This window comes from Astyanax mexicanus, chromosome 9 (genome assembly GCF_023375975.1).
Source record: "Astyanax mexicanus isolate ESR-SI-001 chromosome 9, AstMex3_surface, whole genome shotgun sequence".
Taxonomy (NCBI): Eukaryota; Metazoa; Chordata; class Actinopteri; order Characiformes; family Acestrorhamphidae; genus Astyanax; species Astyanax mexicanus.
The window spans coordinates 25,154,159-25,175,930 of record NC_064416.1 but is presented as its reverse complement, the minus strand read 5'-3'; the positions used below and the strand labels follow the sequence as shown (position 1 = coordinate 25,175,930).

Genomic DNA, 21,772 nt, shown 5'->3' with positions numbered 1-21,772 from the left:
ATCATTAAAAAAAAAAAATCCTTTATCATTAAAGCCAGAGAGGTAGATGCTCTGCACTGTCACTGGGTTTAATGAAGAAGCTTAATCATTAAGAGAATCAAGTGATCAAGCTGTATTATAGGAAGACTCCCATTCTGCCTTTTGCTCTGCTGCCAGTCTGCAATATGATTTTCAAACCATTAACTGCTTTCTTTAATAACTACATAACACAACACTGTACTTTTACTTTCAGTACCTGAGTCGAACATTTTAGAATAAATTACTTGCAATACGTAAGTACAAAACATGTTGTACTTCCACTAAAGTGTGGAACTCAAGTCTGGGTTTCTAGTACTTTATACATGTCTGCCTCTACCTAAAGGTATGTCTTTTTTACTGACCATTGCATTTTTTTTATTTACTTACTTATAAGTTGTACAAAGTGACTTTTATCAAGCACTTAATCTTTTTTTTTTTTTAACTGTGATTAGGTTCTGGCCTCCAGTGCAAGGAGTCTTGGATTAGAGCCATTGTTTACATTTAGCTGTCTTGTCTTTTTTTTTTTTTTTTTGTGATCCTCTTAATTAGCGGACTTATTTAATTATTGTTCTTAGATTCTTCTTTTGTTTTTTCATTGGTAATTTGTTTTTTTTTCCAGTATATTGGCTGTAGTCTTTTCTTAAAGAACTGGTCAATTACCTTCGGAAGGCTTCTTCTCTCCTTGCCCTTTTTTAAAAGTTGTAATGTGTTGCAATAATGTGCACTTTTCTTCTAAAGCCTAGTACCTGTGTTTGTTTGTGTGCTTGTGCTATTTCAGGTTCCTATAGGTAGGCATGATACGGGTTATAGCAGTGCCAGACTTGCTAACATATGGTATTAAATGACCTGAACAGGGCTGTGCATGTAAGACATCCCAGAAATACTGAAGAACTAAAACACATTTTCAGGAAAGAATGGTCCAGTGCTCAACTCTTTTTTCGAAAGGTAATTAAACTTAAGTGTTCACTTACTTTTTCTTGCCTGCTCTGTGGCTGTAATTAAGCCTCAGTGTACTCAGCAAAAGAAATTAACAGAACAACTGTTTATGTGTTGTTATCAATTGTAAATCAATTGTGAAAATGGTGAGTTGTGTCTTTCATTGTGACATATGTTAAATGATTATCAGACCACATTTTATCATTTTATCATTTTTGCATAATTTTATTTACCGTTTATAAGCACAGTCTGCATAATTACAGAACACTGATGAAGTTTGCAAAGGAATGAAAAAGCTTCTCCCTTTTTAAAGAAGTATAGCATAACTACATTACAATACACAGAGAGCAATCTGTAGAATGATTTGAAATCACCCCATAGAACTGTACACACATATCCTTTCACGGCCTGGGGAGTTGGGACAGGTTCATGTCTGACATTATAGGATATGACTTATACATTATGCTTCATTACATTCACCCAACTCTAGCTGGTTGTAGATACCAAAACACTGACAGAATTAATATTACTGTTTAAAGAGATTTAAATATGTGGAATTAATACTTAGATATTACACTGGTGATTATAAAGAAAATTGATTTCAATTCTTTCAAAGAGCGCAACTTTCTTATTAAGAAAAAACACATCTTCCATTCAAGGAAAGAGAAAGTTCTTTATAGACCGACCAGTACTTTCTTTAGGGACCGGTACAAAGAGTGACCTTCACAGTAATGTTAGCAGAATTAATACACTGTCTCAGCACTTGCAAGTAAATATTATAACAAGATACTCAAAAATATAGTATAGCTTAGATTGTAAAAAAAAAAGTGAAATATTTATCACAGTTTAGTACATACATACCAGGTTTAAAAAAAAATAATCACAGAGAAGTAGTGTCCAGTTTTAACTGTTATTACAAGGTAATACACACTGAAACATTCTACAAAATGATCTTGCAGTCTAAAAAGTAAAAATATACAAGCTGGTATATAAAAAAATGATTTCAAAAGGGAAAGATTGTCATTAAGTGACACGACATTTAATTTGACAGTTACCACTGTATGCACAATTTGGATGAGCCAGTAAAGCTAATAGAACTAGCTGTTACGACTCAGTGTTTTTCTCATGTAATAACAAATCACACTCAGACGCAGATGGCCCAGTCCCACAGGATATCTGTTTTTCACTCTATTGCTCTATTGACCTACTGCCACAGAAAGAAAATAAACAGCTAATGGTTGTTCAAGTAGAGAAAAAGAAGAGGTAAAGCCACAATATTAAGGATTGTAAAACTTCACATAAAAAGTTGGATGAGTGTAAAAATATCCCACAACACTAGAAATCGTTAAATCTACAGTGCCAACAGAGTTTGATCTGTTGTACCGCTTTTTAGCTTGAGGTCCATGTATCTGAACCTCATTCATTCACATTTCCTACCATTGGCTGTAAATATAACAGAACGGAGTATTGCCTACTGCAATAAAAATGCCACACGTGGCACTTCAGGGTCGAGTACTTTTCCACCACAGACTGGTGCAGCTTAGCTTCTAGTTAGAGTTAGTGCAGTATAATATGATATGTTTGTCTATCTGCGCAGCCAAGTATTTATACTGGCTTTATATTTTTTCATGTTGTTTTGCTGACATTATTATAATCTATCTTTTGTCTGCCCTAAAGCTTTTACAACCAGGCAGGTGTGAATGAAAAAAATTGGAGCTCAAAATGGTTAACACTGAGAAGCAAGGCATGGCACACTATTCAATACATCGGGCCTGATGCAGAGTGAAGGTAAGTGGCACTGGTTTTGGTCCATGCAGCACCTTGTAGCCATTACAGTAGCAAAGCACCCCTCTTTCTAGTGAAAGCCAGGTCATTGGTCTCCACTTTGCTCCTTTCAGCTTAAGACTTAAGAGCAGCAGCTGTCCCTCTGTTCTGTGTCCCTAGAGCATTAATTCAAATGCCCAGCTCCTTCTTCAGCTCAAAGTACGAGTCAAACCTGGCCATGGCATAGTCCTGGAGGGCGGGACATTAGAAGAAAAAGAAAATGGAATGGGGTGGGTGGAGAATGAGAGAGACACAACAAAATGTCAGGAGATCAGAAGTGATGTGGAAATTTAAACACACTGATGTAACACTGATGTCAAGCTGTCGTAACCTGCAATATCCTCATTTGATAAATCTTATTTTGCCACAAAAAAAATACTGCTGACATAAAAAGTCCCCTTGAACCAGTAAATATTTGCGAAAGCCTGACACACTGCATAATTCTACTGTCATGATACCCTGAACAGGCAAATATTTGGTTTCGGTTGTCAGGCAGCAGAAACACTGCACCGGCCCTGTGTACACTTTGACTTGTTCCATTAATGAAGATATAAATGGTGTGCTCCTTTCTTTATGCACTAAGCAAAACTCTGTAACTGTACCTTCTGTAAGCAGAAATAAACTGAAGGCTGTTAGAAGCTTTACATAAATGCAAACATATGGAAGAGGCTCACCAGATAGCCAAACTCGATGGTGGATATTCGCGCCTGGATTATGGACCACAGACCCCAGAAGAAGTGGGAGGCAAGGGCAAACCTAGTTCAAAAGCAAAAAAAAAAAAGTTTATTTAAATTTTTGGGGAGGACACGTGAATGCCGAGAAACGAATGCCTGTTTTAGGAGATGAACGTCACACTTGGACAGCTTCCAAGGAATTATTTCTCAACCCCTGGTAGCCCTGGAGGCCTAGAGAGGGCAGATCATTACTGTTCTGATTTACAGTGCTCTGAGAAAAAAGCACTTTTCATCTACAAACATGAATATATACATATAGCATAACTGACAGCATAATTAGAACAAAACAATAAAGCATAGTTACCTGTTAACTTCCACCAACATGTCCTCTCTGAGTTTCAGCTGATCTTCCTCACCCAGGTTCGCTATTCCTGGGTCATACTCCAACAAGTAGCTTTTGAAGAAATGCATCTGTAGGGAATACAATTCAAAGAACTAGTTATAGAGTTTCTGGGGATCACATCCACAAACTAAATCAACATGCTGGGGTCCTTTATATTCTCATACCTGCTGAGCTTTGGTGGGGTAATTCTTGGTGGTTGTTTTGAAGTATGGAGACACGTCGCAGGTGTAGTCATAGGTCCACTCACAGAAGAAGTTTCCGATGTCAAATCCTCTGCAAATCAAGGAGAAATACTTTCATAAGGCACACAGCACACAATGCCCAGAACACAATGTTACAGATTACAGTTTGTATTTTCTAGCTTGTGCTTATGTAAGGCTTTTTAATCACAATACACAATTTGCACTCTTTGGCCAAAGTCTACACATTGTACTTTTTGACTTTCAGAAAAATTCTCCCACTTTGGAAAAGACAAGTATAGACATGGCCCGAAAAACTGCTAATCATCTGGCAGATCTTCTGAGCTCTCAGAGAACTTTCACAGCTGCTGTGGAAACCATACAAAAGACTCCCTGGATTGAGTGATACAGTGAAACTCGACATGACAGCTTTCCTGCATGATTTCAAAGACCAAGAATGCAGTTAGACAGGACATAAATCATGCCTACACACGGATGGCTTTCCTGAAGCTTAGGACAAAATGTTCCCATTTACGGGACTCCCTTCTGTGATTAAAAAAACCCCAGAATCACCACTTCAGTGGTCCCTTTTCTAGAAGCCACAGAGCGACACATTTTTTTGTTTGTGTGTCCGAGGATGCTGGGTGAAATCCGATCCATCTTGTGTTGGAACACGTGTGGGAATGTTAAGGGCCTTGACAAAAGTGTTTTGACTGACCAATGGGATGGCTGCCAGAGACTTCAATGTCTGCAAGTCACTTCCAAGAAATGAGGCACCCCAAGCATTCCAGACTTATCAGACGCAGCGCTCTGGAATAATACCGAGGGCAGACATTGAAATAACCACCACCTCTGACTTGGACCCAAGTATATAACAATCAGAAGCTCAAAAATGAACCAGCATATCAAGCCATTTTTAATACATAGAATGTGCACGGTGTGTGTGTGCTGAGAGAAGCACTCTACATTGTCTCTAATATTAGCCCATGAAAAGTCAGGCAAATGAAGTGGACGGCCTTAAAAGGTCTGCCCACGCACTTCAGAGGACAAAGTAGATTGTCCTCCTGGTGGGGTCGGGGTTTGACTAGCTTAAAGTGCTTGGCACAAACCTCTTAGTACTATCAGTTCTGTCCTTGCAGATCTCTAAAGACAACCAAGCTGTGCAAAGTCACACTGAGAAACCAAGGCAATTCACCCAAGACACAGTTCTCTAATATAAGATCACTATCATTATCTATTTCTCATTTGTACCCTAACTCATTGTTTTCAAGGGGAAGTGGTCCTCCAAAAAATGGGCTGCTGGACATACATTTAAATAGACCCACACAGTTCAATTTAGGGCAGCATATCTCTTTGTTTTGTCCATCCCTAATTCGTCTGTGATACTAAGCTGAAGCTGAAGTTAGATATCCTCTAGCTTCTTACAAAATTTGTATATGCCTCCTTAAATCATGCAGCTTTTTCAAATGACAGAATTTAACTTAGAATAGGATTTGAGCTGGCTAGCTACAAATACCTCTAAAATATCTCCCTTTTTTCTTCCATGTAGTATAAAACTTCATCCTACCCATCCATTCCAACAATACCTGTGACATCCAACCCCTTGGTGCCCCTTGGTGCCCCTTGGTGCCCCCTGGTTTCCCCATTCATTCCCCAATCCCAATCATTACAGTGGTCTTTTAGCAGAACATGGTATATCAGTATCCAATCAGTACAATTTAAATAAATAGTATCATAAAAGAAAATGTGGAGTGTTCTCTTCCTTTCCATATATATATATATATATATATATATATATATATATATATATATATATATATATATATATATATATATATATATATCACCACAAAACTTTAATACCTGTAGTTGTAGCTGCTGTACTCAAAGTCAATCAACATGAGTTTCTGCTTGTCCATGTTCTCCCGGCCACTCAAAAGCAAGATGTTTCCTGTGTACAGTTGAATTAATGATACATTTAATACAACCCATAAAGCAAATATTGTGGCTAAAAGTGGCAGTTTAAGCAAATAGGCTGATCGACCAATACACGTCTAGTATCTCAAGATAGTTTCTTTAGTTTTTGTACATTTATACAGTAAGAATAACACTTTGCACAACAAACATGGTTAAAAATTAGCTTTAGCCAATCCTGAGGTTTAAAATCTAAATTTGTAGGTAAGTAGAAATGGAAAATGCTTTAGCTCTACCTTCTTGTAAGTCATTGTGGCAGAAAACAACAGGAGATTGTGTGGATTCCAGTAGACACCTACACACAAACAATCAATTATTTAGCTTCTCATGCTTTAAATAATGTCTACATTCTATAGCTTTTATTTTCTGTTAATCTGATATCTTGTTCTCAAATTCTAGAGCTGTTATGACAAAATGTCCCATTAAAGAGGAAATACCAGGAACTACTTTGAGAAAGGATGAGACAGTAAATGCCTTTGAATGTTAAAGAATGTATTTGTTTGAAGTGACTGTTTAGAATGTATCTGGAATGTGTAAGTGCACTCTCTACATTTCCTTCTTTGCTTTACCTGAGGCTCTCCATCTCCTGACGCAGATTGTAACTCATAAGCCGGGAGAACTTGTGCAGGTGTGTCTCTCTGGTGAAGGCCAGGCTCTGCACCTGACTCATGTATCTGCATATTTGGGAGGCACAATGAAATGGCCTTGAGCAACAGACAGTAGATTGCTTGGCTATAAACAGTAAACAAAACACTCTCTCAATCCGCTTGCAAATTCCCAGCCCTGTTCTTCGTTTATGTCTCATTCCGGCTTCAAATTGTCTGAGACTTTCTCTTTTTGGTTCTTCCATCTAGGCATGTCCTTTACTATCATCTAGAGCAGGGCTGTCCAATCTTATTCACAACAGCCAGACGGTGAGCAGGTTTTCATTCTAAACAACCAGCAGTACACCTGATTCCACTTGACGCACTTCTGCTTGGCTGGAATGAAAAACCTGCAGCCACACCGGCCCCTTCCAAGCAAGATTAAACACCCCTGATCTGGAGAAAATATAACTAAAATACTTGAGCCAAGAGCACATGGTCATAGCTAATATTTACCTACAGCTGCCTCTCTGGGCAATTACTCAAAGTTAAGGGACTTTCCAGTTCATCAGCACAATATTTACTATTAAAACCAGGATTGCATTCACTCACTTTTCCATGGTGCCAAACAGCCATTTGGGCTCTTTGTTGAAAGGCATTCTCATCCTGTGAAACTTGGCAATTTTCTCAGCAATCTCAGAAGATATGCTGGGAATTTTCAGCTCATCCGTATTAAGCTTCCGGCTCTGTGGACACAGAACAGGCAGGATTGAGAAGGATAAGATAATTATTTATTTAGTGAAATTATTTGTTAGTTCTGCATAACTAGGTAGCGACTCCCACTTAACCCCCCCCCCCCCCCCCAAAAAAAAAAAAAAAAAACATTTATAAGCAATATGTCTAAATTAGGATGTGGTATTAAATGCTGGGTGTAACTAAAGCAATGATTTCTATTTTAATAGGGCCAATATTAGTGATTTTGTAGATGCTGGCCTTGCACACATTATAGAGGGAACAGAAATGTATTAAAATTAAATTATAAAATTCTTAAAATTATCTTACTATAGATTGACCTGACTGACCAAATTCTGACATGTGTAATCCAAATCAACCCAACTTTGCACATTTAAAGAAAGTATCCCAAAAAAATGTGGTAGAGGTAAGTTTATTTATTGGCGCTGTAATGCAAAAATGTTGTCTCTATTTTTGCCGTTTGCATTTTTTAACTAAATTTAAATATGGCAGTGCTTTATCACAAACCTATGATCAATTGACCAATAGAAATGCTCCAAAACAGACTTTGAATAAAATATTTTCAAACTGTAGTTGAGAAGGTTTTTCTTCTTTCTGTAAAATAGATGTTTTGAAATACACATTTTTTTATTGGAGAATAATGATCTGTAGATATTATGCTTCACATAAATCAACTGTGACTATGATAAAATTACAGTTCATTTGTTAAAGCACTCGTTGGCAAATTGATGGATTTGTAGAATGAACACTGTTAAAGTGAAAAAAATTGCAAATCCTTTACAGAGGAAACATTTTACTGCACAAGTACTGCTTAATTTTTTTAACATAACATATAAAACAAACATGTGACATACAATTGTATGTATGTCAGCTAATTGTATACATTATGAATTTTTTCAGTTAGTTAAATTCAAAACTGGTGTGTCCAAATCTTGTGTGCACACTAGTATGTGCATTAATTAAAAAAGGAGGATGTAATAAGAATTTTGCACCTAAAATTCATTTGTCCAGTAAAATTACATAATCCCCACAATTAGATGCTATTTTTAGCCTCTGGTAAATGAAGGGCAAGTGTTAATGGATCAAAATGCCCACTGCAATTAATGAAACACCACTGCACATGAATAGCCCACCACACACCCTCACAGATGCACATGCAAACTAAAAATGGCCACCAATGAATGAACCCTTTTGAGTTCCATGCAAATATGAGAAAACAAACATGAAGGCAGTCATGCATGCTGTTTTAAACACACACACACACACTTGTTTTCCTATCATCATGAGGACATTTGTTCCTCACACTCACGCACATGCAGACACACACGCAAACAACCCCTTCTGTCTGATCGATCATCATGCCTTTACACTGTAAGACTCACTGGCACAAACTGCTCCAGTCTCCCCTGAGGGAAGATGCCATAGAGCTTAGGGCCCAGCTGCCTCTCGGCCAGGATGGCAAACATCACACTCTCCAGGATCATAGCTTCAGCTCCCTGCAGACACACAAACACACACACATGATTTAACACATGCTCTTTGGTCAAACAAAAGGTGCAGTCACCTTGCAGTCTTCTCACATTTAACCTTCAAAATCCCACCGCTAGGACGAGCCCCAGCAACTGGCGAATTGGAAGGTCAAGTGACTGGGGCTGACATTGGAGTACTGCTGGAAATCTGTTCAGACAGGACAGTGGGAGTGTTAGTAGGGGTCGTTAACACTGGTCTTCCTTAGGAAAGGGGGGTTAGTAGGACAGTGGGACGAACTCATCCACCCTCAGAGACAGTTTAGGCTAATGACTAATATGCTCAGGCTTAGTTATAACAAGCTTATTGGTTTCCTCTCAATGGAACCACAGTTCACTGAATATAGGAAATGTAGCAAGCTAATAAGCACAAATAAAAAATACAAACAAAACAAATAGACGTAAAACACTAGAACTCAACATACAAATTTAAATAGTTTGAAAAATATTTTCCAATCAATTATCTATTTGAGATAATATTGACAACATCATTACAGTACAATCCATTTTCCTATGTCTTCTGTGTTTGTTACAGTACAGTCTTCATCTAAAACCCCCTCAAATAAAATGAATTCATTCTCCAACGATTTTAAAGAAACGGCAGCTTTTCAAGCAGGACTAATGGTCACATGTGACAGCAGCACTACAGCAAGTTCAACTTAGCGAGAAAGCAACAGCTCCAAGAAACAAGTGGACGATTGTGAGCAGAAGAGCTGAGCTTGCCAAACCCCTCCAGTCTTTAATTGTAACTGCTTAACTGACAATGACATCAGGCTTTTTCAAAAGCGCCTCAGAATTGGATGTGGATGCCAAACACACTGAATTCACTAGTAGTTTGCCGCTTATAAGAAATGCAGTGTAATTAGATTTTTACAAATGTACAAAATGCAATGTATCACAAGAAGTGAGCAATGTATTTTTAGGATAAAAATGTAAAAAAACAATATATAAAAATAATTAAGAAAACTTTTACCCCAGTGATCCCTGTATGCCTATAGAGACATAATCAATATGATAGCATAGTGCTCTGTGTCTGTCCAATACAAATACTTATGGACCCGTATCATGTTTGCTGTCTCTGTGGTGGGAGACCACAGGCTGTGTTATGTAATGTATTTTGTTAGTGCTGATGTGGGAATTCTGACATGAAAATCTTCTAAGCTCCTAATCTCAATTAGAGTAATCATGCTGGCACACATTTCGTACATGTCATTCCCACAGACTGTGTCAGGAATGCGCCATTGATAATGCATTGACAGTTGAATAGATTCATCATGGATTTATTTTTTTTTTTTACATTTTTCTTTTAAAACAAAAGTCTTTTATTTTCTAAAAAAATTAAAAACAGAGTTTAAAAAAATACTAGAGTATATTTGCTATAAGTTGCTGGCAGAAGGGCTGGAAGGTAGTTGTTATAGTTAAAAATTACAACACAAATAATGGTTTTGAGAGACTGTTGGTTTTACATAAAGAGAATATGCTAGTATGACACAGATTAAATATGTTTTGCATGTAGACATGAATGCGTGTTCTTACAACCCAAATAAATGTGCTATTCACATTACATTATTCTTTCTATTGCTACCCTGATGAGTAAATCACAGTGTGAGTTATTCCCCCAGAACACCCTCTTAGTGGAGTTATGTATCATAACTAAGTTTTGGGAGTGATCCACGCCCTCACTCCTCCCACTTCCTTCCCTATTTAAACCGTCACTTCCTCTCTACCTGCTCATTGAACAAACCTCGCACCCACCTCCTCCCCATCTTCCTCCTTCTTTAATTTTATTCTCTTCTCATGTTACTCTTCATGAGAGGGGGGCTTCGGCTTCACGCTTTACAGCGAAGCTGCCCTGAACTCCACCCCAAATACTCTTGAGTTCGCTCCCCCTCTTTTATTCTTCTCTGCCCAGTCAAGGGCGTGGGTCAATACTAGCAAATATATGGTTAATACTGCCTGGCGTGAGAACTAGTTATTAGCTACATCACTAAAACATGATTGTGCAATCTTATTTATAAAGATGGTAATTGTTGAAATGTAAGTTATGTGAAGACTAAGATATTAGGTGAGTAAATCAGTTTCAGTGGAGCTGGATAAATAAATACAATTTGGTCAACATATACAATAAACACAAAATACAATACATTACATTTGTTTAAAGTGTTGCTTTTTGAATGTACTGTATATTGTGTTAGCTGTGTTGTAACTACATGGCTACAATACTGTTACAGTAACCCTACAATTTATACTCCCCATGTTTACTCAGCAATTTATTACACTTCAGTGACTTCATTACACTCTGCCTATAGGATGTACATCTCCTGGTTATACAGTATGTAAAGGCTGCAGAGGGAACTGGTCTATTAAAGTGATCCTCATCTCCTTGTCCCCTGTGTTTAGATTCATGTGATTTTTTCGCACTATGGCCTCCTCTTCTGCAGTGTGAGGAACAACATCCTGTCCTCGACAACAAAGCAAAACAGGAACATGAAGAGCTGAAGGAAGCTCCAGCCCCACAGCATGGAAGGAAGCAGCACTTCCTCTAAACGCAGGGCCTCAACCTTTCACACAAGGGGCTTGAATCGTCAGGAGAAATTAGTTGCGGAAAGCAATTGGAAGTACTGAGATATGAAACATTTAGGCCTAAATTAATGACAAACTGTGTCTTCCTCTATTGTTTTGCTGAGGGCTTTATGGACTTTGTAATTCTCTGCTCATTAACATTGTGTTTAGTTTAAGAGGGCATATACTTCACCCAACTTTCATAAACATTTTGCACAGGATGGCCTTAAAGCAGCTAATGAACAGTTTTTGTAGCTACTGAATAATGAATCTTAAGATTAATAACTAAATTATAAACCTAAATGTGCAGTTTAAATGGTTAAGTCCCATACTTGACTTACTTTTTTCGCAACAGAATAACTTGCATTACTTTCAAAGTTAAAAAAATAACAGGTGGTAGTTACTGAGTAATGTGTCTACAGATTTATAACGATGCTGATTCATAATGAGGCCTGCAGCCTACCACGTCATGGACTTTTAGGTGCATGTGAATTGCAATAGAGGATTGGCAAAAGATTTATCCTAATTTAGATACAAAAGACAAAAACTGTCTCAATGTTGTTCTAATGCTCATTTGTAAAGAATATAGAATGCAAAAGCTGGATAATTGTGAACAACTAAACATATTAAACATGTTGCATGTATGACATGCATCCAGTAACTACACTTATGGCTGACTTAAATAAACAAAAGGGACAACAGGAAGCTTTTCACGTGTAAATATTCTGCCGTTAGTAAGGTAGTTCCTATCCATTCTATCTATCTGTGAACCATTTGAGGCACAGACAGAAGGTTTAAAATGTGTCAGAGGTAAAGGGGTATCAAAATGTAAGATTGATGAATATGGACAAAATTACAAATCTATAAATTAAAGAAGATTTGAGCTGTGTTTAAAATGTGTCACTTATTAACTATATTTTAGCATTTAATAAAAGAGTACTGACTAGTGAACGACCAAACAAAAAACTCTGCTTTGTTTGCGCCACTCTGAGGACTCTTGAGGACTGACACAACACCACATCCATACCTCCTCCTCTGCTCCTGACCGGTCCGCACCTGCTCCAACTCCATCCTGCCAACTTCACAATCATTACCACCTGCACCTGTTAACTGGACTATGTGTTATTTCATGAACACATTTATATATGCTCCACAGTTTCCCCTCATTATTTTGTAAAGCACTGCAACAATTCTAATGTACTTGTTTTGCACTCTTCAGGTCTGAGGATCAAGCATTTACCTTTGATGACTACGCTTGCTTATGCCGTTGACTGTAATCTATAATCAGAAAGTTTGTAAAAACTCAGAGCATGTATTCGACTCTATTTGGCTCACATATGGCTCAATATGCCCATTATTTATGACATCATTCACTTTTCATATTTTTGTTTGGCTGCTCTCTTAGTGATATCTTTGTCGACAACAATTTATAAATATGTATAGCTGGTTCAGTAATGTTCACTATGTTGTGGGAATATTACAAAGGCCATGCATTAGGTATTATGTAATATTAGAAATTCTGAGCTTTGATCAAAGCATAGCCTGTCTAAGCACATGGTCCAACTCCAAATGGTGACAGGTCCACGTAGCCATTAAGAGATATTCCTCCAATAAGCTGTGGAATATCGACCAATTAACTTCAGCTATTAAGAGGGACTGTAGTTTAACTCATTGTACCTTGGGAATCATACAGTAGAATTATCAACTTAATGTAACTAGTAACATAAATTATTCAGTAACCTTTATAAAACTTTATCTATAGCAGGCTTGTAGTTATGTGACAAATGTGAGGAACTTGATAGATGCCCTTTATGAGGTAAGGTTCACCCTGACCTGTTCAAATATTGTTTTATTTTCAAGCTATAATAATCTGGTGTCTTTAATTTGACAGCCCTGGATAAGGGTGGCGAAGAACTTCACTCAAAATTCTGCATCACCACAACTTGAGGGTGGGCTTAGGATAGGACCCATTCCTTTGTGTTCATTACCCTCTTCATCCTCAGGTATTACTTGGCTGGTCACCCATTTCTTATGCCATTCTGATAACCTGAAATGTGTGACGTCTGTTTAGCTGCCAAGATGTTGTTATGATTTGGTTTTCCAAACCTAGCCTTTCCTTTTGTTCTAACCTGGCCACCTCCCAAGTTGGTAAAAAGTAATTCACTCTTAACCGTGTGCATTAGGCAAAGAAACAGAGCCCTTTCAGCAAGGCATTACGCTGTGGAATGTTCATGAAATGCACATTTTATAGGACTGTCTGCAATAACAGCAGGAGATCTGTTTATCTGGAATGGACAAGAATTTGTTTTTTTTCCTTTAAATATTTGAGCAATATGAATATTTTTATCCATAACCATTAATTTATTCTTATACATATTAAAAACAAAAAAGTGAATTACCAAAATGTGTACGGCAAAAAACAGTCCGGTTTACACTACTGTCTTGTCAGTTAAGAGCACAGAGCACAGCTTCTGCTCTGACCGGTTGGATGACTAAATCATGTGATAGACTCTCTCAACAAACAAATATACAATGAATGATTCACATGATTCACAAACAGTTTTTCTTTTACCAATGCTATAAATCTTTCTATCTATGTACACTATTTAAGTGTCAGTGTGTTACTAGGTACATTAGTGTAATATAAAGCATCCATCACTAATTGATGGTCATTACAGGCCACATTATATGAATTATACAAAGTTCATTTTTTACGTGACACGTAAAACATACAAGCTTCACAGCTGTGGATCACTGACTATTAAGTTTGGTTCCCTGGGCAACACCTGCTGCCTCACTCTCTGGCTTAATCAATCTCTCTCTCTGTTTCCCACTCTCTGTCTCTCGCTCTCTGACTAAGCAGTGGTCATGTGACTTCAGGGCAGGGCAGCAGCTGTGGGGTTTTTCCACTGCTTCATGCCCCATGCAGATAAGCCCACTCAATCAGCAGTGAGTGGACTGCAACATCCTACACGGCGTAAAGGTCTACCACATCATAGAGACTGAGTAACTAACTACACATGGAGCTCATGCAGGGTGAGCAGAGTGCAAGCACTGGATATGGGATAAGTAACTCTTGCTGAACACATGCAGAACAGAGCACATGCAAAGTAGTGCAAAAGATGAGTCCAAAGAGGGCAGACGGACGAGCTGTCTGATGCCTGACAGCAGACAGTGGGGTTAAGCTTCTAATAGGATCCCTCACTACGTGCTTGTGATGCCAGTAATGTCATGCCAGTCTTCTGCGTCACGCTTTTGCGTGTGTAGGTCACTAATTCCTGGTCATCACTCCTCAAAGAAAGAATGGAACTGCTGTAAAATAATATTAGTTATATTGGCATTGTATTTTATAGGTATATTAACTCAACATTGCCCAAGCAGTTTTAATATTTAAGACATTTAAGGCCAATGTCTAAATATTTGCATTAATTTTTTAAAGTTAATTGCTCTTTAAAATGGTTTTATATTCTCATTTTATCAGTGCCATAAAGTCTTTTTAAAATGACAATAATATAAATTATCACAATAATTTCTCTGACAGTAAATCATCCAAAGAAATTGGATATTTCAAGCTTTTGATTTGGACTGCATTCATTTCAAGCACCTCTGTGCTGTAGCAACAAGCTAACATGGCAGTCCAGGCCATGTTTATGGAAGAACATGACTTTTAAGGTTTAAGGAGTCACAGCGAGGGCAGTTCAAAACACAAAACACTAGAAGACCCAAATGATCTCCAACTAAGAGGCCTGTGCTGAGAACATAAACACAACTGGGACCCTCCAAAAATAGCATTATAATACCATGTCCATGTACAACAGATGTCTGTCGTGAAATGAACTAAGTGCAGAATGTAGAGAAGAATATTAATTTTAAAAAGAAAGTCTAATTTTATGATTAAGTTACGTTCTGTGGCCACATATCTTATGAGGAGGGATGATGAGAAAATTCCTAAAAGATTCTTAGAGTTTTAAAAAGACACGCAGACCTCACACAACACCCAAGGAGCCCCAAAAATAATATAAAAACCAAAACCCTTTTCCATGTGTTACTTACTTGAAAGTGATTGTCTTTGTTTGACTGTCTGGATTCCCCTTTATTACAGGACATCTAGCAATGAGAGAAAAAGCAAAAGACTAACCATGAGCACAAAGTGTTTGTTGTCTTTTTCCCCTTTTTAAAAAAAAGCCATTTCATCATCTTCAGAAGAAGGCAGCAACAGACGATGAAAAGTGGTCCCCATTCAAAGGTAGAAAGACAGTTATAGTTCAATACATTCTATATAGACACCGTGTTGCAAAAACAAGGCAGGACCCGTTTTAACAAAACCCATATTACATTAACATTATCATCCATCAAAAGTGGAGAATACAAAAGCATAGGACGGACTGAATAATTGGGATTTTATGGCTGTCTGTTTGAGATACGTGGGTCTCCCAGGTGGTGACCCAAGACTTTTTTTCCCTTCTTTTCATAGTTCTCTCCGAGTTCAGCATTTCATTAAGCAGGTTTATAACTGCAATTATCAAAACCACATTCCAGCTGACTGAATCCTAGGCTGTGTTCAAATAATGTTTAGGACAAGACTCCATTAGCTACTATTTTAGAAGAGAATTAATGTATTAATCTAAGCGGTTTGGTAACCACAGTGCACAATACAAACTTTCGTCTACGTTCGGTGTTGACATATAAAATGGCTGTTTTACAACAGGTCACCATGAGCTACTTTCAGAACATGTTTACAACTGGCATTAATATTCATTTTTGGAGATTAGTTTACAATGAGATATCACTTGTCCACATGAAATGATAAGTATAAATACCTCCAAAATGCACTGTGATTGGATTAATATAAGAGCACCAGAGATGAATCTCATCCATATTCAAAATAAGTGTTAACAGACAGGATTGTGACAGACAAGGGGAAATGGAGAAGGTGAGTAAAGTCTGTTTTCGACTGTACGAGTTTTCTGTAAAACCCCACAGTACACAGTTTCACTGATCAGAAACTGTTGTTTAAAGGAGGTAATATAGAAATGATGTACACGCTGTTGTGCTTTTATGTAGGAAAGTAAAAAAGTCCAATCTCATCCAGCAAAGTATATATAGATACAAAAATACATGTTAATGCCAGGTATAAACAGGCCCTCAGTTTGAGGTGCAGAAAATTCAGGTTTAGGTGTCTGAAGCAATAACCAAACTATAAGGTTGAATAAGGTAATGGCTCCAGCATTGATTGCGATTTATATCCAAGGTTTCTCTGACTTAACCACTGACTCAACAGACTGGAATGTGGACTGGGTACCACCTCATCAGAGAAGACATTGCGCACTATGAGCTTTACAAGTCTCCTTTCTTTTTATAGCAACTGATAACCACCTCGAGACCATTGATAAAATCAGAGGAAAGGAAAGCCTGCCTGTCCTCTGAACTGCACTGCTGTTGTATACTTAAACTTATACTGTTTTTGCATTTGTTGAAGACGTGTGTAGAAAAAGCAGACAGAGGAAGAGAGAAATGCACACAGAAAGGGTCAATGACATAAGGTTTAGGTTTGTTTTTTTAACATGATGTGCGAGAACTTGGTGTGTCCTTGTTTCAATGCTGTGGCTTCATGGGATCTAATACTGTACCGTGACTGGTATGGTGGGATCACCTGGAAACAAGAGTGCTCAAGGCACGCTCCTTTGGCAAGCCTACGGCAAAGAAGACACGCATGTACAGCCATGGAGGTACATCACCCAACAAATACGGCAGTCCTCATTCAGACACCAGCATGCAGACGGACAAAAACGACACGCATGCTCTCATTTTCCCTCCATAAGCATACATACACACATACATACATTCCCTTTCTCAATGAGAATTACAACAACATGCCCACCCTCTGATGTTGACCTTAATGAAAGATACTTTTAAAAACCTAAAGTTTTATATAATGTTAAGCAAAGTACATCTACATTGACATCTGTAGGGTTTTCTTGTATCACATGGGGGAAACAAAATATTGGTCTAACATAGTAAAAATGATTTCACTTGGGATTTTGAATTGATCCCAATGAGGTCAATACTGTAACTCTCCCCACAGACTCTTATCAGCTTACCTGTTAATGATTGACTGACTTAAAAGCAGGAATGTGAATGAAGTGAGGAAGGGACTGACGTGAGTGTGGTCCACCTACTACAACCAAAGAGGTTAATCTGGCCTTATCCTTCTTCCATATTACTAACAGACTGAACTGAGTATCCTCAGCCATCTTAACTGAATGACTGTGGCCACAGACAAGTGGTTTCTATTTGTTTTGTTCTAGGGTGGGGCTAATATGGGGGGGGGGGGTTGTGCTAGGTGATTGTGTGGAAACATGTTTAAAGCATTCTATGTCATGGCAAACCACCATTACCTCACTACACAGCATACAGCAGCTACAATGAAACTTAAAGCAGATGGAAATGGTCTTTGTAAACTGGTGTGGATGGCGAAGCCCACCTGCAGAATGGCTCCGTAAAGGCGCAGTAGCACGTTCCTCGGCTCATCCCCAACACTCTGCTGCTCTTCTGGGAGTGCACAGAGAAACAGCTTGTTACTGAGACCCCCCCTGTGATTTAAAAGTGAGGAAAAGGCAAAATGAGAGGAATTTCATTATCAATTTAGGTACACAGCATTCTATTAAACTTTATAAGCCCTACATTGCTGTATCCCTGCTGAGAAAGCATGAGCAGCTCAAGCTGGTAAAGCTGGTTGATATGAGCAGCATGGGTGTTGACAAATAAAATCAATATATTTGTGGTTGATGGTTTAGCTGGTCTACAAGCATTATCAACCTGAACAAAATAGACAACATAGAGCTCTGAAAAAGAGACCACTTAAAAATGAGTTTCTTTGATTTTACCAAATTGAAAACCTCTGGAATATAATCAAGAGTAAGATGGATGATCACAAGCCATCAAACCAAGCTGAACTGCTTGTACTTTTGCACCAGGAGTGACATAAAGATATCCAAAAGCAGTGTGTAAGACTGGTGGAGAAGAACATGCTAACATGCATGAAACCTGTAAAAACCAGCGTTATTCCACCAAATATTGATTTCTAAACTCTTAAACATTTTATGCATCATTTGAGGTCTCAAAGCTCTGCATTTTTTTGTATTTTCATCCATTTCTCATTTTCTGCAAATAAATGCTCTAAATGACAATATGTTTATTTGGAATTTAGGAGAAATATTGTCTGTAGTTTATAGAATAAAACAACAATGTTCATTTTACTCAAACGTATACCTATAAATAGCAAAAGCAGAGAAACTAATTTAGAAACTGAAGTGGTCTCTTAATTTTTTCCAGAGCTGTATATGACAAGCTTGAAACTTGACCATGCTGGTTAAAAAAAACATGACCAGCAAAGCAAGATGATGCTGGTTGACCAGCATAAACCTCATAATCCCTCAACAATTTGATTTTGGTTATTTAGTAATTTGATTTGCGAGTCTTGCTGCTCAGGCTGGTCAACAAGCATAGTCAAGCTGGGCCATATGGGTCTAGTTTGGCCTGGCTGATCATACTTGTAGACCAGCTAAACCACCAAACTGGTCCCAAACTGGTTAACCAGCAAGCTTACTAGAATAAGGTGTGTTTTGCCATGATGGACAGATTTCTAATCACACTCACTATCAAAAAACAGCTTAGATAAAAAAAAATCTAAAACCAAAGCATCTACTAGAAAAGCTGGCCTTGTCCTGGGTTTTTTTATAAGGGGTGTGACACCCTGGGTGCTTTTGCTTGTTTTTTTCCAGCCTTAATTTAAACAAATAACACATACACACTAGATAATTAGCTACAATGGCCCAGAAATTATAGTTATTAGAATATAAATACGGTGTATCATGGATGCTGAACCAGGAATGACCCCCTATTATGAATTAATCGCACCCTCTCTAGGCAGTCTAGTGAAGCAGCGGACCGCTGAATAGGGAATACGCCACAGATGAAGCCCTACCTGATGACTGTGATCTGGAAATCATTTTCTTCAACAGTCTTCCAGGCTCCGTGGAGGAACTCTCTGCACCACAGGAACGCCTTATGCTTGGTCTGCTGGTCGGGCTCGTCTGGCCGTATGTCTTTACAGGCGGGCTCCGTGTCCGGCTGCACCTGGAGCGCGTTTTCTGTCACTAGTAAACCCAGAGACATGGAGGGGGACGAGGAGACCCCATTGATGAATTTGGTCTTCATGTCTGCCTTTACTGAGGAACTCGGGCTCTCACAGGCCGCGGTGACTGTGTTGTGTGTGCTGCAGGAGCGGCTCTGACTGTGGGGAGCGGGGAGGACAGACGCGCGTACGCAGTACCGTTAGCTACAATGAACTAGTGCGCCTCGCTGCTCGCCCTGCCTGCGTGCGGATGGATACACCGTGTATGGCGTTTGTTGTCCCGCGCGATTGGCTACAGCAAAGAGGTGAGTCACTTCGTCGTCAAGCCACGCCCACCACCCTCTCTGATTGGTCAACGGCGGCACAACCCCACGATCCCACAACAAAAATAAGAACGTCGAAAAAAGAGTTTTGATGATTAGTCGATCTGAGGTATGGACTCACCCCAACGCCCATAACACTGAGATAAAAATAAAAATTACTAAGTGTGAAAAATCACTGCAAATGCAATTTATAGGCAAGCGGAATGTTCTCAGACTTTGTAAATATATACAACTCTGGACACAATTAAGAGACCATTTCAGTTTCTGACTGATTCTGCTATTTACAGGTATATGTCTTGAGTAAAATAAACACTACTGTTTTATTGTATAAACGACAGACAACATTTCTCCCAAATTCCAAATAAAAATATTCTCATTTAGAGTATTTGCATTTGCAGAAAACGAGAAATGACTAAAATAACAAAAAAACGAAAAGGATGGAGAGCTTTCAGACCTCAAATAAGGCAAAGAGCAAATTAAGAGTTCAGAAATCAATATTTGGTGGAAAAAACTTTTTTCTTGCATCTTGGCATCTTCTTCTCTTACACGCTTCTTTTGGATAACATTATGCCACTCCTGGTGCAAAAATTCAAGCAGGTCAGCTTGGTTTAATGGCTTGTGATCAGCCATCTTGCTCTTGATTACTTTAAGGTTTTCTACTCTTATTTTTTCCCAGAGCTGTATATACACTGCCTGGCCTAAAAAAAAACCTTTCAGACGCTGCACCCATTACAATGGACATCATCATGTATTTTCTTATTTTTTCAAATATTATGTTGCACATAACCCTAAGTGAGACCTGTTGTTAATTAGAATAGACTATAAATGAGCCAATCAATAAGTGTATAAGCCAATGAAACAATAGCTTAGCCCTGCCCACTGCACTGAAAAAAAAACGCACTAGAGCCAAAGAGGCAAACTAAAATAGTTTATTTTTACTAATTGTATGTTATTTTTATGTTACTTTTTCATGTTTATTTTAGTGTTTGCGGTTACTTATTTTAGTAAATTGGATTTAATGTTAATATAGATTTTATATAGAGTTTTTCTTTGTGTGCATAACATATAGAAAATAGTATTATTATTCATATATTTCCATCACTGGCACAAAATTTAGGTCTGAAAGAGTTAACTAAGCAAACAAAGTGGGATTTATGCAGTTGGTTAGGTCTAGGTTCAGCAACAGTATGTGCTGAAAGAATGAGGTCAGCTGACTACCAGAATATACTGAATATAGACCAGGTTATTCCATCAATTAATTTTTTTCTTCCCTGATGGCAAGATGGCAATATTTCAAGATGACAATGTTAGGATTCATCAAGCTGGAATTGGGAAAGAGCGATTCCTGGGTTATGAAATCATGACTTTCACACATGGATTGTTCACAACAGCTCACCACATTTTTCATCCAGACCTTAACCCCATTGAGAATCTTTGGGATATATATATATATATATATATATATATATATATATATATATATAAAGAATATATATATATATATATATATATATATATATATATATATATATATAAAGAAAATAAATTATGGTACCATGGTTTCATCCAACAGTAACAGATATTGTGTTAATTATGTATAGATATTGTGTTAAACCGTACGTTTTAATGTAAATTTCATCTTGAAAAAAAAAGTGGCGTTGATCCTCCCGACAGGCAGGCAATTTTGTCAGTGCTCTGCCTGATATTACACTAACTATCTTGAGAGTTTATATTTAAGCAAAACATATATCATTAAATTAAAGTATGGCTTCAACTCAAAACACTTTGGTTTCATCTGTATGGGACTCGGCATCTTATTAGTGTACTGTTCATTATTTGTATGTAGAAGTTTAAATGTTTAAATGAACGATGAATCCAA

The 21,772-nt window shown here is 37.9% G+C and overlaps 1 protein-coding gene across 2 annotated transcripts; it reads right to left on the bottom strand.

The window, feature by feature from the left end:
* Positions 1–1,150: 1,150 nt before the first annotated feature.
* chka (choline kinase alpha) lies at positions 1,151–19,820 on the bottom strand. 2 transcript variants are annotated; one of them, XM_007256233.4, is made up of 12 exons: positions 19,421–19,820; positions 17,918–18,026; positions 15,487–15,540; positions 8,728–8,841; positions 7,205–7,338; positions 6,578–6,682; positions 6,245–6,303; positions 5,898–5,985; positions 4,020–4,128; positions 3,817–3,923; positions 3,453–3,534; positions 1,151–2,967 (listed from the first exon to the last, which is right to left on the bottom strand). In XM_007256233.4, exons 1-12 carry the CDS (start codon positions 19,651–19,653, stop codon positions 2,908–2,910), a joined length of 1,254 nt encoding a protein of 417 aa, XP_007256295.3. In that variant the 5' UTR covers positions 19,654–19,820; the 3' UTR covers positions 1,151–2,907. The 2 variants fall into 2 exon arrangements, with proteins under 2 accessions (XP_007256295.3, XP_015463078.3); XM_015607592.3 differs by lacking the exon at positions 15,487–15,540.
* Positions 19,821–21,772: the final 1,952 nt, after the last annotated feature.